The 13,540-nt window shown below is 43.4% G+C and overlaps 1 protein-coding gene across 2 annotated transcripts in view; it reads left to right on the top strand.

Moving 5' to 3' along the window:
* The window catches only part of cntnap3 (contactin associated protein family member 3), a 186,863-nt gene that overhangs the window by 104,250 nt on the left and 69,073 nt on the right, over positions 1–13,540 (top strand). For both annotated transcript variants that reach the window (XM_045692517.1, XM_045692516.1), the window contains exons 6-10: positions 1,005–1,186; positions 5,006–5,146; positions 6,726–7,026; positions 7,235–7,384; positions 10,209–10,380. In XM_045692517.1, coding sequence (XP_045548473.1) covers positions 1,005–1,186; positions 5,006–5,146; positions 6,726–7,026; positions 7,235–7,384; positions 10,209–10,380 — 946 coding nt within the window. The remainder of the gene's footprint in view (positions 1–1,004; positions 1,187–5,005; positions 5,147–6,725; positions 7,027–7,234; positions 7,385–10,208; positions 10,381–13,540) is intronic.

Here is a 13,540-nt window from a genome sequence, read left to right as displayed (position 1 = left end):
CCACACAAGCTCACAGAACAGGACTGCCGAGTGCTGAAGCGTGTGTCGGTTGCAATACTCCCTGCCGAGTTCCAAACTGCCTCTGGAAGCAACTTCAGCACAATAACTGTTTGTCGGGAGCTTCATGAAATGGGTTTCCATGGCCAAGCAGCCGCACACAAGCCTAAGATCACCATGCGCAATGCCAAGCATCGGCTGGAGTGGTGTAAAGCTTGCTGCCATTGGACTCTGGAGCAGTTAAAATGCATTCTCTGAAGTGATGAATCATGCTTCACCATCTGGGGGTCCTGACGGACAAATCTGTGTTTGGCGGATGCCAGGAGAACGCTACCTGCCCGAATGCATAGTGCCAACTGTAAAGTTTGCTGGATGAGGAATAATGGTTCGGGCTGTTTTCATGGTTTGGGCAAGGCCCCTTAGTTCCAGTGAAGGGAAATCTTAACGCCACAGCATACAATGACATTCTAGACGATTTTGTGCCTCCAACTTTGTGGCAACATTTTGAGGAAGGCCCTTTCCCGTTTCAGCATAGCAATTCCCCATACACAAAGTGAGGTCCATACAGAAATGGTTTGTCGAGATCGTTCTGGAAGAAGTTGACTGGCCAGCACAGAGCCCTGACCTCAACCCCATCGAACACCTTTAGGATGAATTTGAACGCCCAACATCAGTGCCCAACCTCACTAATGCTCTCATGGCTGAATGGAAGAACTTCCCCGCAGCAATGTTTCAACATCTAGAGGAAAGCCTTCCCAGAAGAGGGGAGGGTGTTATCGCAGCAAACGGGGGACCAACGCCATATTAATGCCCATGATTTTGGATTGAGATTTTTTTCATGTAGTCTATGAGTCTCACCAGTCTCCACTGCTTGAAACATACAGTATTTCCTTATTCTAGCATTGCCTGTCCTAGAAAGGAAAACACTTCTATCAGACTATTACCAGAACACGTTTTCCTCTGTGATTAATGTATGGTTTTCTTTCTGTGTCTCTGTTGTATTCCAGGTAAAAGTGTCTCTCCTGGTCCTGAGAGCCACATGGTCGTGTCACTGGGTAGTCTTCTAGATGACCAGCACTGGCACGACGTAGCCATCGTGCGCTTTAGTGGCCACCTCAACTTCACTGTGGACAAAAGCTCTCAGCAAATCCAGGTTCCTGCAGAACTCAGTCCTTCCGAGATAAACGAGGTGTGTTGTCTGTGACCTGTGGTGTGTTGCCTGTGACCTGTTTCTCAAATAATTCCACACACACACACACACACACACACACACACACACACACACACACACACACACACACACACACACACACACACACACACACACACACACACACACACACACACAACCATTCCTGCATGCTTGCTCTTTCAAATATCACCCTCCATTTGTCTCTTACCGATGCGTTCATAGATACTGTACGACCTAAACGCATAGGAGACACACACTCAAAATATATATAGCTTTGAAGCACGGGTGTTGATTATGCCATTGAATTCTCTCCAAGAGGGATTAATTCAAAGCCGCTAATGAATAAGATTAACCCAACCTCCATACAATATTTCTAGACTGTTTTACAGTTTTTTCCAACTGCTTACACACTAAATCTTTTCATGTCACACGATTTTTGAAACCTCTCACTCAAAGTGCAAAACTACACACCAAATATCTAAAACCATAAGCTATTTCTCAGCCTTTGACTCAGTTGTCAATTGCATAAAACACTTTTTTCAAAACACTACACACAATTCTCTACCTAAAACACAAAAATCTAACAGGAAGTGACTTGCTTTCCTTTTCCAAACACAACCAATCAAAATGCTACACTTATTCACCAGGTCACACACACAATAGGACAGAGGGCAATTACCAATGTCCCTGGACAGCGTGGGGGTAATATAACTATGTGTGCTGCCATCACTCAAAATGGGGTCCTCCATCACAATGCCACACTGGGTCCATACAACACCGGCCATATGCTCACTTTTCTGGATGCAATTTACACAATGCTTGTCCCTGATCCAGATCAGGAGCCTGCTAGATTTGTGGTTTTATGGGACAATGTTAGTTTTCACCGGGCTGTTCTGGTCCAAAACTGGTTTGCCACCCATCCACAATTTGTAGTTTTGTACCTACCCCCATATTCACCTTTTCTAAATCCCATAGAGGAATTCTTCTCAGCCTGGCGCTGGAAAGTGTATGATCGCCAACCCTATGCCCGCATGCCGCTTCTCCAGGCAATGGAGGACGCATGTGGGGACATAGAGGTTGCCTCTGTCCAAGGTTGGATACGCCATGCTAGGAGATACTTCCCTCGATGTTTGGCAAGAGAAAACGTATCTTGTGATGTGGACGAAGTATTGTGGCCAGACCCAGCTCGAAGAAGAGATGAAGCGTTGCTTAGCACTGGTGACTGCCCCCCCCCCCCACCAATTCCTGGACTGCCCCCCCCCCCCGGGACCCCACAATTATGTTCTTTACTGTATTCTAAAGAATATACTTTTGGTTTACATATGTTTATGGTTTTGTTGTATGCTACTGTAAACAACACTAATGTTTGGCCTAATAAATATTTTCTGTTTCTACATTGCATTGTTGTTTACAGTGTACTTGTTACCCCTCTCAGCAGATTACTTTCACTGTAGAACATTGTATTGAAATGTAGATATAAGTCTATGAAAGACCAAAGAGCTTTAGATTTAGAACAACAGTGTTTACATGGTATATCCAAAAATGTACTATTATGAAAGCAGTGTTTGCCATTTCATGCAAATGCTTCATTCTGACATGTGTTTATGGCATTTTGAATGCAGTGTTACATTTTGAAGGAGATGTGAGGCATTTTGCATTTTGTGTGTGCAGTTTAGGGAATTGTGTGTAGAGTTTTGAAAAAAAGGAGTTTTGAAAACGTGTGTAAGCAGTTGGAAAAAACTGTAATAAATGGCCTATAGAAATACTTTTCTATTGAAATTGAAACACAGTTGAGCTTCTGGTCATAATCTACATGAGTCCTATTGAGACATTTATGTACATTGCCATTGTAGTCTCTACCTGAATACACAGATTGGGATAATTTCTTTAATCTACTCTTCTGCGCTCTGCTCTATGCTACTCTGCTCTATTCTGCTCTGCTCTGCTATACTCTTCTGCTCTACTCTACTTCATAGCCAGCAGCATACCACCCTGCATCCCACTGCTGACTTGCTTCTGAAGCTAAGCAGGGTTGGTCCTGTTTGGCCCCTGGATGGGAGACCAGATTTTGTTGGATGGCCAGTAGGAGGCAACCTTTCCTCTGTTCTGAAAAAATATCCCAATTCCCCAGGGCAGTGATTGGGGACATTGCCGGGTGCTGTCTTTCAGATGGGACGTTAAACGGGTGTCCTGACTCTCTGTGGTCACTGAAGATCCCATGGCACTTATTGTAGGGGTGTTAACCCCATTGTCCTGGCTAAATTCCCAATCTGGCCCTCATGGTCACCTAATCATCCCCAGTTTACAATTGGCTCATTCATGCCCTCTCCCCCGTAACTATTCCCAAGATTGTTGCTGTCAATGAGAATATGTTCTCAGTCAATTTACCTGGTTAAATAAAAATCTCTACTCTGCTCTACTCTTTTCCTCTACTCTACTCTACTATGCTGTTCCACTCAACTATACTCTGCTCTACTAATTTCCTCTACTCTACTCTGTCCTACTCTACTCTACTCTTCTCTTCTACTCTGCTCTGCTCTTCTATTCTTCTCTGCTCTGCTCTTATACTCTACTCTACTATTTTCTTCTTCTCTACTCTGCTCTTCTACTCTGCTCTTCTCTTCTACTCTGCTCTGCTCTTTTCTTCTTCTCTGCTCTACTCTTTTCTTCTTCTCTACTCTGCTCTACTCTTTTCCTCTACTCTACTCTACTCTACTCTGTCCTGCTCTACTCTACTCTACTCTACTCTACTCTACTCTACTCTACTCTACTCTGCTCTGCTCTGCTCTTCTATTCTACTCTACTCTACTCTACTATGCTCTGCTTTTCTACTCACTCTGCTCTTCCACTCTACTCTGCTCTTCTACTCTACTCTTCTACTCTACTCTACTCTGCTGTTTTCTTCTACTTTACTCTGCTCTACACTACTATTCTGCTCTACTCTACTCTACTCTGTTCTACTCTGTTCTGCTCTGCTCTTTTCTTCTACTCTACTCTACTCTGCTATTCTGCTCTTCTCTTCTACTCTGCTCTACTCTTCTACTCTACTCTGTTCTTTTCTTATTCTCTGCTCTACTCTGCTCTTCTACTCTACTCTGCTTTTTTCTTCTACTCTGCTCTACTCTTCTCTTCTGCTCTGCTCTACTCTGCTCTACTCTTCTGCTCTACTCTAATCTACTCTTCTGTTCTACTCTAATCTACTCTTTTCTTCTACTCTGATCTTTTCTTCAACTTCAACTCTTCTACTCTGCTCTACTTTTCTCTTCTACTCTACTCTGCTATTTTCTTCTACTCTACCCTACTCTACACTGCTCTTCTACTCTACTCTGCAATTCTCTTCTACTCAACTCTGCTCTTTTCTTCTACTCTACTCTGCTCTTCTACTCTACTCTACTATTCTACTCTGGTCTACTATTCTACTCTTCTAATCTACTCTACTCTGCTCTACTCTGCTCTTTTCTTCTACTCTGCTCTTCTCTTCCACTCTACTCTACTGGGCACTTCTCTTCTACTCTACTCTGCTCTTCTCTGCACTTTTCTTCTACACTACTCTGCTCAACTCAACTCTGCTCTTTTCTTCTACTCTACTCTGCTTCTCGTCTACTCAACTCTACTATGTCCTGCTCTACTCTACTTTACTTTACTTGACCTTTTTATTCCTTCCTAAACATATGCCATCAATGAACGATTTCCAATCTCATTTGGTCTATCACCACTTGTTGAAGGTGTTAATATATCAAATTCCCATATCATGATAATATACTGTAGGTAAGAACATGTTGGAATATTAACTTTGGCTTGATGTTCTTTCACAAGATTAGCTATGGTGGCGTCCAGTGCCATGGAAGTCAGAGGGTTATGTCCAGGAGGAACTTCCATGGGTGCCTTGAGAACCTGCTCTGGAACGATATGAACATGATAGATCTGGCCAAACAGCAACAGCAGGTCTCCATCACGGTACGTTTGCAAAGGGGAGGGAACACATCACCTCTACATCACTCTCCAACCAAGGTGCATGAAAGAAGTAGCAAACTGAATTGAAAAGGAAATTTAACAACTCTTGGAGGTTGATAAAAAATGTATGAAACCAACTTGTTTCAGCCTTAGCCATCCTCCGGGTTTGCTACCTCAGCCTGTTGAACTGTAGGTGGTTGGTAATGGGTTTATTATTTCTATTTTTTATTTATTTAACCTTTATTTAACTAGGCTGACCTGGAATTATCTGGGATTTATCTGCTGACCTGGATTCAAATAGTATTTCTTTCAAATACATTAGCTGAGCTTGATTGAGCAAAATTGAACAGGTGGAATAGTCTCAAAAGTGCAAAAGTATTTAAAAGAAAACAGAGATACTATAAATCCCATAGCGCACCTTGTGTGTTTGTGTGTGTGTGTGTTGTGTGTGTGAACTGCTGGAAAATCAGACCTCCCTGCATCTAGCTGCTCCTCTATGTAACAGAATCACCTCAATACAAATGGGTTATTTTCATGTTGATTGGTCCATTAATGAGGGGAGTACATTGAACAGAGAGTCTGAATCCCTCTAGATGGTGTTTAGCTCTCTCCTAAACACATTTTACCGTCTTGTAAATGATTACCTTAACTGCTCCAAAATGAAGTAGCGAATGGAGGAATAAGCAGAAATAATTCATGCGGGAAAACTGAAATTAATAAACACCCACATATCTAACACAGAGAATACCAGTAGCCAGAGGTGAGATATGACCACTTGTTTAAATGTTATAAATATGCTAGGGAAATGAAAGTGAAGTCAGTTTCTGGAGTATACTTTGAGGACATATTTCTTTGTTATTTTTCAGTGGTTAAAGTTTCTGCTCACTAGAGTAGCATACTGTAAGCACTCCGTTGCAGTATATCACTTTCACTGCTGCTGCAAACAGCTTGGACACATGATCTACTGTTTCCCTGTTGTAGTTACTGTATAACAATGTTATACTATTATAAAGATACTGCTCTGATATCACTTTGAGCTAGACAGAACTGTAATACACCATTTTCACTCAGCAGCAGACCATGAAACCATCATTACTGTACAACCACCATCCAACAACAATGATCAACACATTAGATGGCTAGACCCTACTCCCAGACAGACACACAGTATGATTTCAGTCATAACTTCAGAAAGTTGCATTTGACTAGCCTGATTAAGATGGTCTATGTTATTACTAGCTTAAACCAGACTGAATTCTGCACTCAACCATTGTTTTGCTTCAGTGAAACAATGGTTGAGTGCAGAATTCAGTCTGGTTTAACCTGGCTAGCATGACACCAATCATCTTTGTTTGCTCTGCTAATGTCCTGAGATCATATACCTCAGATTCCTATAGGTTACGCTCTCATTATGGTATGAATTATGAATGTCCTCCTGCTGGACATTTTGCTGATTAGATGGATATCTTCTAATGCTATTCGCAATAGACTCAGGTCAGATGTTCCTAAGCTTGATTTCACCTTCTTGCTGAGGACTAATTAATATTTAGGTTATATATATATACACACACTTTTTTTTTAGGGCAATGTGACCTTTACATGTGCTGAGCCAGTCTCTGTCCCCGTGACGTTCGCCGGCGCGCAGAGTTTCCTCCAGTTGCCAGGGGCAGCGCAGCAGCAGAGAGACGGCGGCGGGGTTGCCGTGGCGGCGGTTGGCGTGGCGATCAGCCTGCAGTTCCGGACCTGGAACAGAGCGGGCCTTCTGTTAACCTTTGACCTCCAGCAGCAGGCGGGGAGCCTGTGGCTCTACCTGAGTGAGGCCAGAGTCAGGCTGCAGATACACAAGGCTGGAAGATACACAATCCTAGTGGACGTCACTGCAGGTCAGATCAACAGTAACATACGGCTGTTGTTTTGTGAAGTTTTGATCTCTGAGAATAACACAATCTCATTACCCTAAATAGCTAATCACTGGAAAAACAAAAACATCCTTATTGCACCCTAAGACTGTTATACAAAATATTGAGTTGAGCAGGATAATGTCCTATATTATAGGTAGCTAATAAACTCTTGTTTCCTTTCTGTCCATAGGATTTGGTCTGAACGATGGCCAGTGGCATTCAGTAGACCTAACTGCAAGGAGAGGTCATCTGACCATCACTGTGGATAAAGAGGAAGACTCCACGGCTCATGCCAGCCCATCTTTCCCCGTGGTATCAGGAAACAACCTCTTCTTTGGAGGTGAGAGAAAGCAACATGCATCATACACTGAGTGTACAAAACATTAGGAACACCTTCCTAATATTGAGTTGCACCCTCTTTTGCCCTCAGAACAGCCTCGATTTGTCTGGCCATGGACTACAAGGTGTCGAAAGCGTTCCACAGGGATGCTGGCCCATGTTGACTCCAATGCCTCCCACAGTTGTGTCAAGTTATCCTTTGAGTGGTGGACCATTCTTGATACAGAAAGGAAACTGTTGAGTGTGAAAAACCCAGCAGCGTTACAGTTCTTGACGCACTCAAACCAGTGCGCCTGGAACCTACTACCATACCCCGTTCAAAGGCACTTAAATATTTTGTCTTGCCCATTCACCCTCTAAACGGCACACATTCACAATCCATGTCTCAATTGTCTGTCTCAAGGCTCTACAGTGATTGAAGTGGATTTAACAGGTGACATCAATAAGGGATCATAGCTTTCACCTGGATTCACCTGGTCAGTCTATGTCATGGAAAGAGCAGGTGTTCCTAATGTTTTGTGCACTTAGTGTACATTGGACCCCAGGTTTTTTTCTGACTGTGTCACATGATCAGGAAAAACTCTTCGCCCTAATCATAAATACTACTTGGCTTTCCAGAGACTAATCCTAATTGCAGTTAGATAGGCAAGGGTAACTGTTGGTGCATATGTGTATCAAGATTTGTATTGGACCAGCAGCGTTTGATCTCAGGGCTTAGTGCAGAGAAGCATAGAGTTTCTTAACCAAACTGCAGGACCTCTCCTCCTCCTCCTCCACTTTAGCTTCCCTCAGAGCATTGTTTCTCTGTTTGGATTCTGTGTTTGTCTCTCTGTCCCCCTCTCCCCTCTTCCCCTCAGCAAAATCTTTTTGGAAGGCTTGTCATGTCATTTAATTACCTTTAGCAGAGAGCCAGGCAGCACCAGCTCTGTGTCCACAGCCCACACACACTGGAAATCAAGCAGAATAACAGTTACGCTTAGAAAATCTCCTGTGTTCAACACTTGGCCTTCACTCTGGAATATACAAGCTATACTCTGAATATACAGTGCATTCGGAGCTGTATATCGATTTGGAGATCGATACTACAGCGATCTCCAGCGATCTCCAAATCGACATGTGTAGAATCATCGACAGGTCAGTACAAAACACCATTCCCTGATAGGATTGTTACTAGGGTTGCACAACATTCCCATGTTTTCCAGAAATCCTGGTTGAAGGATTCTCAGATTTCCTGTTTATTCCCTCCTGGTTCCAGGAATCTTGTAAGAGGAATTTCTGGATAACCGAGTGTCCGTGTCAAAATGTTGCTAATGCTATATCTTCCTCAGTTCACACGCAAACTTAGCCAGATATAACTGGTACAAGGGCAACCTGGGTGTGTGGACTATTGGATGAACTAATGGTTTTGTGAAAGCTCCCGATTTAACTTAATTTTGAGTCATTTTTAGGAGATGCTCTTATCCAGAGCGACTTACAGGAGGAATTAGAGTTAAGTGCCTTGCTCGGAGATTCGAACCAGCAACTTTTCGGTTACTGGACCTACCTCTTGATCGCTAGGCTACCTGCTGCCTGTGTAACTTCCTGTAAGTTTGGTACATTTTACATTGAAGTCCTTTAGCAGACTTTCTTAATTAACCAGAGCGACATACAGAGCAGGAGCAATTAGGGTTATGTGGCTTGCACAAGACCTATTGACTTTTTCCACGACATAGGTGAATCCAGGTGAAAACTATGATCCGTTATTGATGTCACCTTTAGATGAAAGGGAGGAGACAGGTTAAAGAAGTATTTGTAAGCTTTGAGACAATTGAGAATTAATTTTATTTCTATTTAACTAGGCAAGTCAGTTAAGATTATTTTGCAATGACAGCCTACCCCTCTCCTAACCCGGGCGACACTGGGCCAATTGTGCACAACCCTATGGGGCCCCCGATCACTGCCAGTTGTGATACAGCCTGGGATTGAACCAGGGTCTGCAGTGACACCTCTAGCACTGAGATGCAGTGCCTTAGACCGCTGCGCCACTCGGGAGCATATGTTTTTCCATTCAGCGGGTGACTGGGCAAGACAAAAGATTTAAATGCCTTTGAACGGTAGTAGGTGTCAGGCGCACCGGTTTCTGTCAAGAACTGCAACGCTGCTGGGTTTTTCACACTCAACAGTTTCCCGTGTGTATCAAGAATGGTCCACCAAAAAAGGACATCCAGCCAACTTGACACAACTGTGGGAAGTATTGGAGTCAACATGGGGAAGCATCCCTGTGGAACGCTTTCAACACCTTGTAGAGTCCATGCCCCGACGAATTGAGGCAGTTCTGACGGGAAAAGGGGGGAGGTACAACTCAATATTAGGACGGTGTTCCTAATGTTTGATATTTTGTATACTCAGTGTATATACTGTACTGTACAAGCTATACTCTGAATATACAAGCTATACTCTGAATATATACTGTACTGTACAAGCTATACATCGAATATACAAGCTGACCTCTGAATATACAAGCTGACCTCTGAATATACAAGCTACATTCTGAATATACAAGCTATACTCTGAATATACAAGCTGTCCTCTGAATATAAAAACTGTCCTCTGAATATACAAGCTGTCCTCTGAATATACAAGCTGTGCTCTGAATATTCCTCTTATATTGTATACTCTGAATATACAAGCTGTACTCTTCTTCGCTACTGTATGAGATACAACATATCTTTGTAATCCTTTATCATGGGGCAATGGCTTTGGCCTGTTTTTATTGACCACCTGTCTTTTGTAAGGCCTACTTGTAAATGGCCGTTGATTTATGGCTGTCGTTTGGTCTAATACAGGTTGCCCGGACAGTGAGAATAACCAGGAGTGCAGAAACCCCTTCAATGTGTTCCAAGGCTGTATGAGACACATCCATGTGGATAACAATGCTGTGGATCTGATCAAGGTACAACAGATGCTGATAGGAAACTACAGCGATCTCCAAATCGACATGTGTGGAATCATCGACAGGTCAGTACAAAACACCATTCCCTGATAGGATTGTTACTAGGGTTGCACTACATTCCCAAAATTCCCATGTTTTCCAGAAATCCTGGTTGAAGGATTCTCAGATTTCCTGTTTATTCCCTCCTGATTCCAGGAATCTTGTAAGAGGAATTTCTGGATAACCGAGTGTCAGTGTCAAAATGTTGCTAATGCTATATCTTCCTCAGTTCACACACAAACTTAGCCAGATATAACTGGTACAAGGGCAACCTGGGTGTGTGGTCTATTGGATGAACTAATGGTTTTGTGAAAGCTCCCGATTTAACTTAATTTTGAGTAATTTTTAGGAGATGCTCTTATCCAGAGCAACTTACAGGAGGAATTAGGGTTAAGTGCCTTGCTCGGAGATTCAAACCAGCAACTTTTCAGTTACTGGACCTACCTCTTGATCGCTAGGCTACCTGCTGCCTGTGTAACTTCATGTAATGCAGTGTTGAGTTTGGTACATTTTACATTGAAGTCCTTTAGCAGACTTTCTTAACCAGAGCGACATACAGAGCAGGAGCAATTAGCGTTATGTGGCTTGCTCAAGGCCACATCAGCAGATTCTTTCCACCTAGTCTATCAGGCATTTGAACCAGCAACCTTTCAGTTACTGCCCCAATGCTCTTATCCACTGGGTTACCTGATAGATACTATATTTGCAAGATCTAGTTCTGTGTTGAGGCTGATTTTCTCATCTGTTTCACTGAGCCTTATGTGAGGACTTTGTTCTTAAATAAACTGATTACCCGATAGCTTTGGTTTTGCTACACAGAGAAGTCTGTGCATTGTTTGCTTGTCACTCGAACGCTTATCTCTGACATTTCTTCAGATCTTCCCCGACACTTTTCTTGATTGTTTTCACATCTATCTTTTATATGAGGTGAAAGCTTTTCTGAAGTAAGATGTGCTATTTTGACAATACAACAGTGCGAAGTGAAAGGGGGAGATTACACCACCCTGTGGAGTCCCAGAGATGAAGAATCAGCAGCAGAAAGATTGGTCCTATATGAAATGTAGACGTATTGTTCAGTGGAGGCCGTGGTTTGGAAATAACCAATATGATGTTCCCTGCAGAGTCTGATTTGTTGCAATTCTATTATTGCTGCTGCATTGCTGCTGCTGCCCTGTCAACTCTATGCTTTAGTTTTTAGTTTAGAGGGCATGGTTTGTTTTTCTAATGCCGCTCTCTTCTCTCGTTTCTCCTTGATTTTAAATGGCTCACTGTTTGGTCTCCCATCGCCTTCCTCTTATATTGTCATCTTTGTTACGGCCATTATCATCAAAGTCATCATCACTTTCATCCTTCATTTTCATTCTTATCATCACCACTGTCATCACCATCTATCAGTATTGTTATTGGGTGCATCCCAAATGGCACCCTTTTCCCGCTATTCTGTAGTAAACTACTTTTGACCATGGGCCCTGGCCCGGGCCCGGGCACTATATAGGGAATGGGGTGCCATTTGGGATGGAGACTTCATCTTGTAATCTTCATCTTCGCCATAGTTCTTGCCAGCCATCTTTTTCAGATTGTATCTGATATGTGAGAGACAGCGAGTCAAAGCCACTCATGAGGAGCGGAGCTAATGTTTTACTGTCGGCTTTCTCCACGCTCAAATAGGAACACGATTATTGTGACAATTATCAACACTCCTTGTGGCCACACGCGCACGCACACACGTACGTGCACACACATATACAAATTCACGTAGTCTCAGCAAACAGTCTGTCTGTACTGGTTGTAGCTCGTCGTCAGAGAGACACATTTCTCCTGCTTCACTGGTTTTAATTGAATATCTGGACCTGATCCTATTATTTAATTTGGATCTGCTTCTGTCTCTGATGGTCTGGAGACTTTATGGCTCACTTGAAGCAGATGCTTTGAACTTTGAGATTCCCTTTTTAAATGAGTTTAGCTGTATTGTTGATTGGCGTATTCAGATTGTGTTGTATTGGAAGGAATGCGCTGCCTGCACTGCAATCAAGCTATATCACTGTCCCACTAGCCACCAACCCTTGGTGGGGATGCAAAAATTCATTATTCATCTACATTTGAGTCATTTAGCAGACGTTCTTATCCAGAGAGATTTACAGTACTGAGTGCATACATTTTCATTTGTACTGGTCCTCCATGGGAATCGAATCCATGCTCTACCAACTGATCCACATGGGACCAGAATGCCACATGGGACCAGACTGCCACATGGGACCAAATTACACTGCTCAAAAAAATAAAGGGAACACTTAAACAACACATCCTAGATCTGAATGAAATAAATAATCTTATTAAATACTTTTTTCTTTACATAGTTGAATGTGCTGACAACAAAATCACACAAAAATAATCAATGGAAATCCAATTTATCAACCCATGGAGGTCTGGATTTGGAGTCACACTCAAAATTAAAGTGGAAAACCACACTACAGGCTGATCCAACTTTGATGTAATGTCCTTAAAACAAGTCAAAATGAGGCTCAGTAGTGTGTGTGGCCTCCATGTGCCTGTATGACCTCCCTACAACGCCTGGGCATGCTCCTGATGAGGTGGCGGATGGTCTCCTGAGGGATCTCCTCCCAGACCTGGACTAAAGCATCCGCCAACTCCTGGACAGTCTGTGGTGCAACGTGGCGTTGGTGGATGGAGCGAGAGATGATGTCCCAGATGTGCTCAATTGGATTCAGGTCTGGGGAACGGGCGGGCCAGTCCATAGCATCAATGCCTTCCTCTTGCAGGAACTGCTGACACACTCCAGCCACATGAGGTCTAGCATTGTCTTGCATTAGGAGGAACCCAGGGCCAACCGCACCAGCATATGGTCTCACAAGGGGTCTGAGGATCTCATCTCGGTACCTAATGGCAGTCAGGCTACCTCTGGCGAGCCCATGGAGGGCTGTGCGGCCCCCCAAAGAAATGCCACCCCACACCATGACTGACCCACCGCCAAACCGGTCATGCTGGAGGATGTTGCAGGCAGCAGAACGTTCTCCACGGCGTCTCCAGACTCTGTCACGTCTGTCACGTGGTCAGTGTGAACCTGCTTTCATCTGTGAAGAGCACAGGGCGCCAGTGGCGAATTTGCCAATCTTGGTGTTCTCTGGCAAATGCCAAACGTCCTGCACGGTGTTGGGCTGTAAGCAC

This window comes from Salmo salar, chromosome ssa13 (assembly GCF_905237065.1).
Source record: "Salmo salar chromosome ssa13, Ssal_v3.1, whole genome shotgun sequence".
Lineage (NCBI taxonomy): Eukaryota > Metazoa > Chordata > Actinopteri > Salmoniformes > Salmonidae > Salmo > Salmo salar.
Note: the sequence above shows the minus strand (reverse complement) of the source record. Positions and strands in the feature narration are given on the sequence as shown.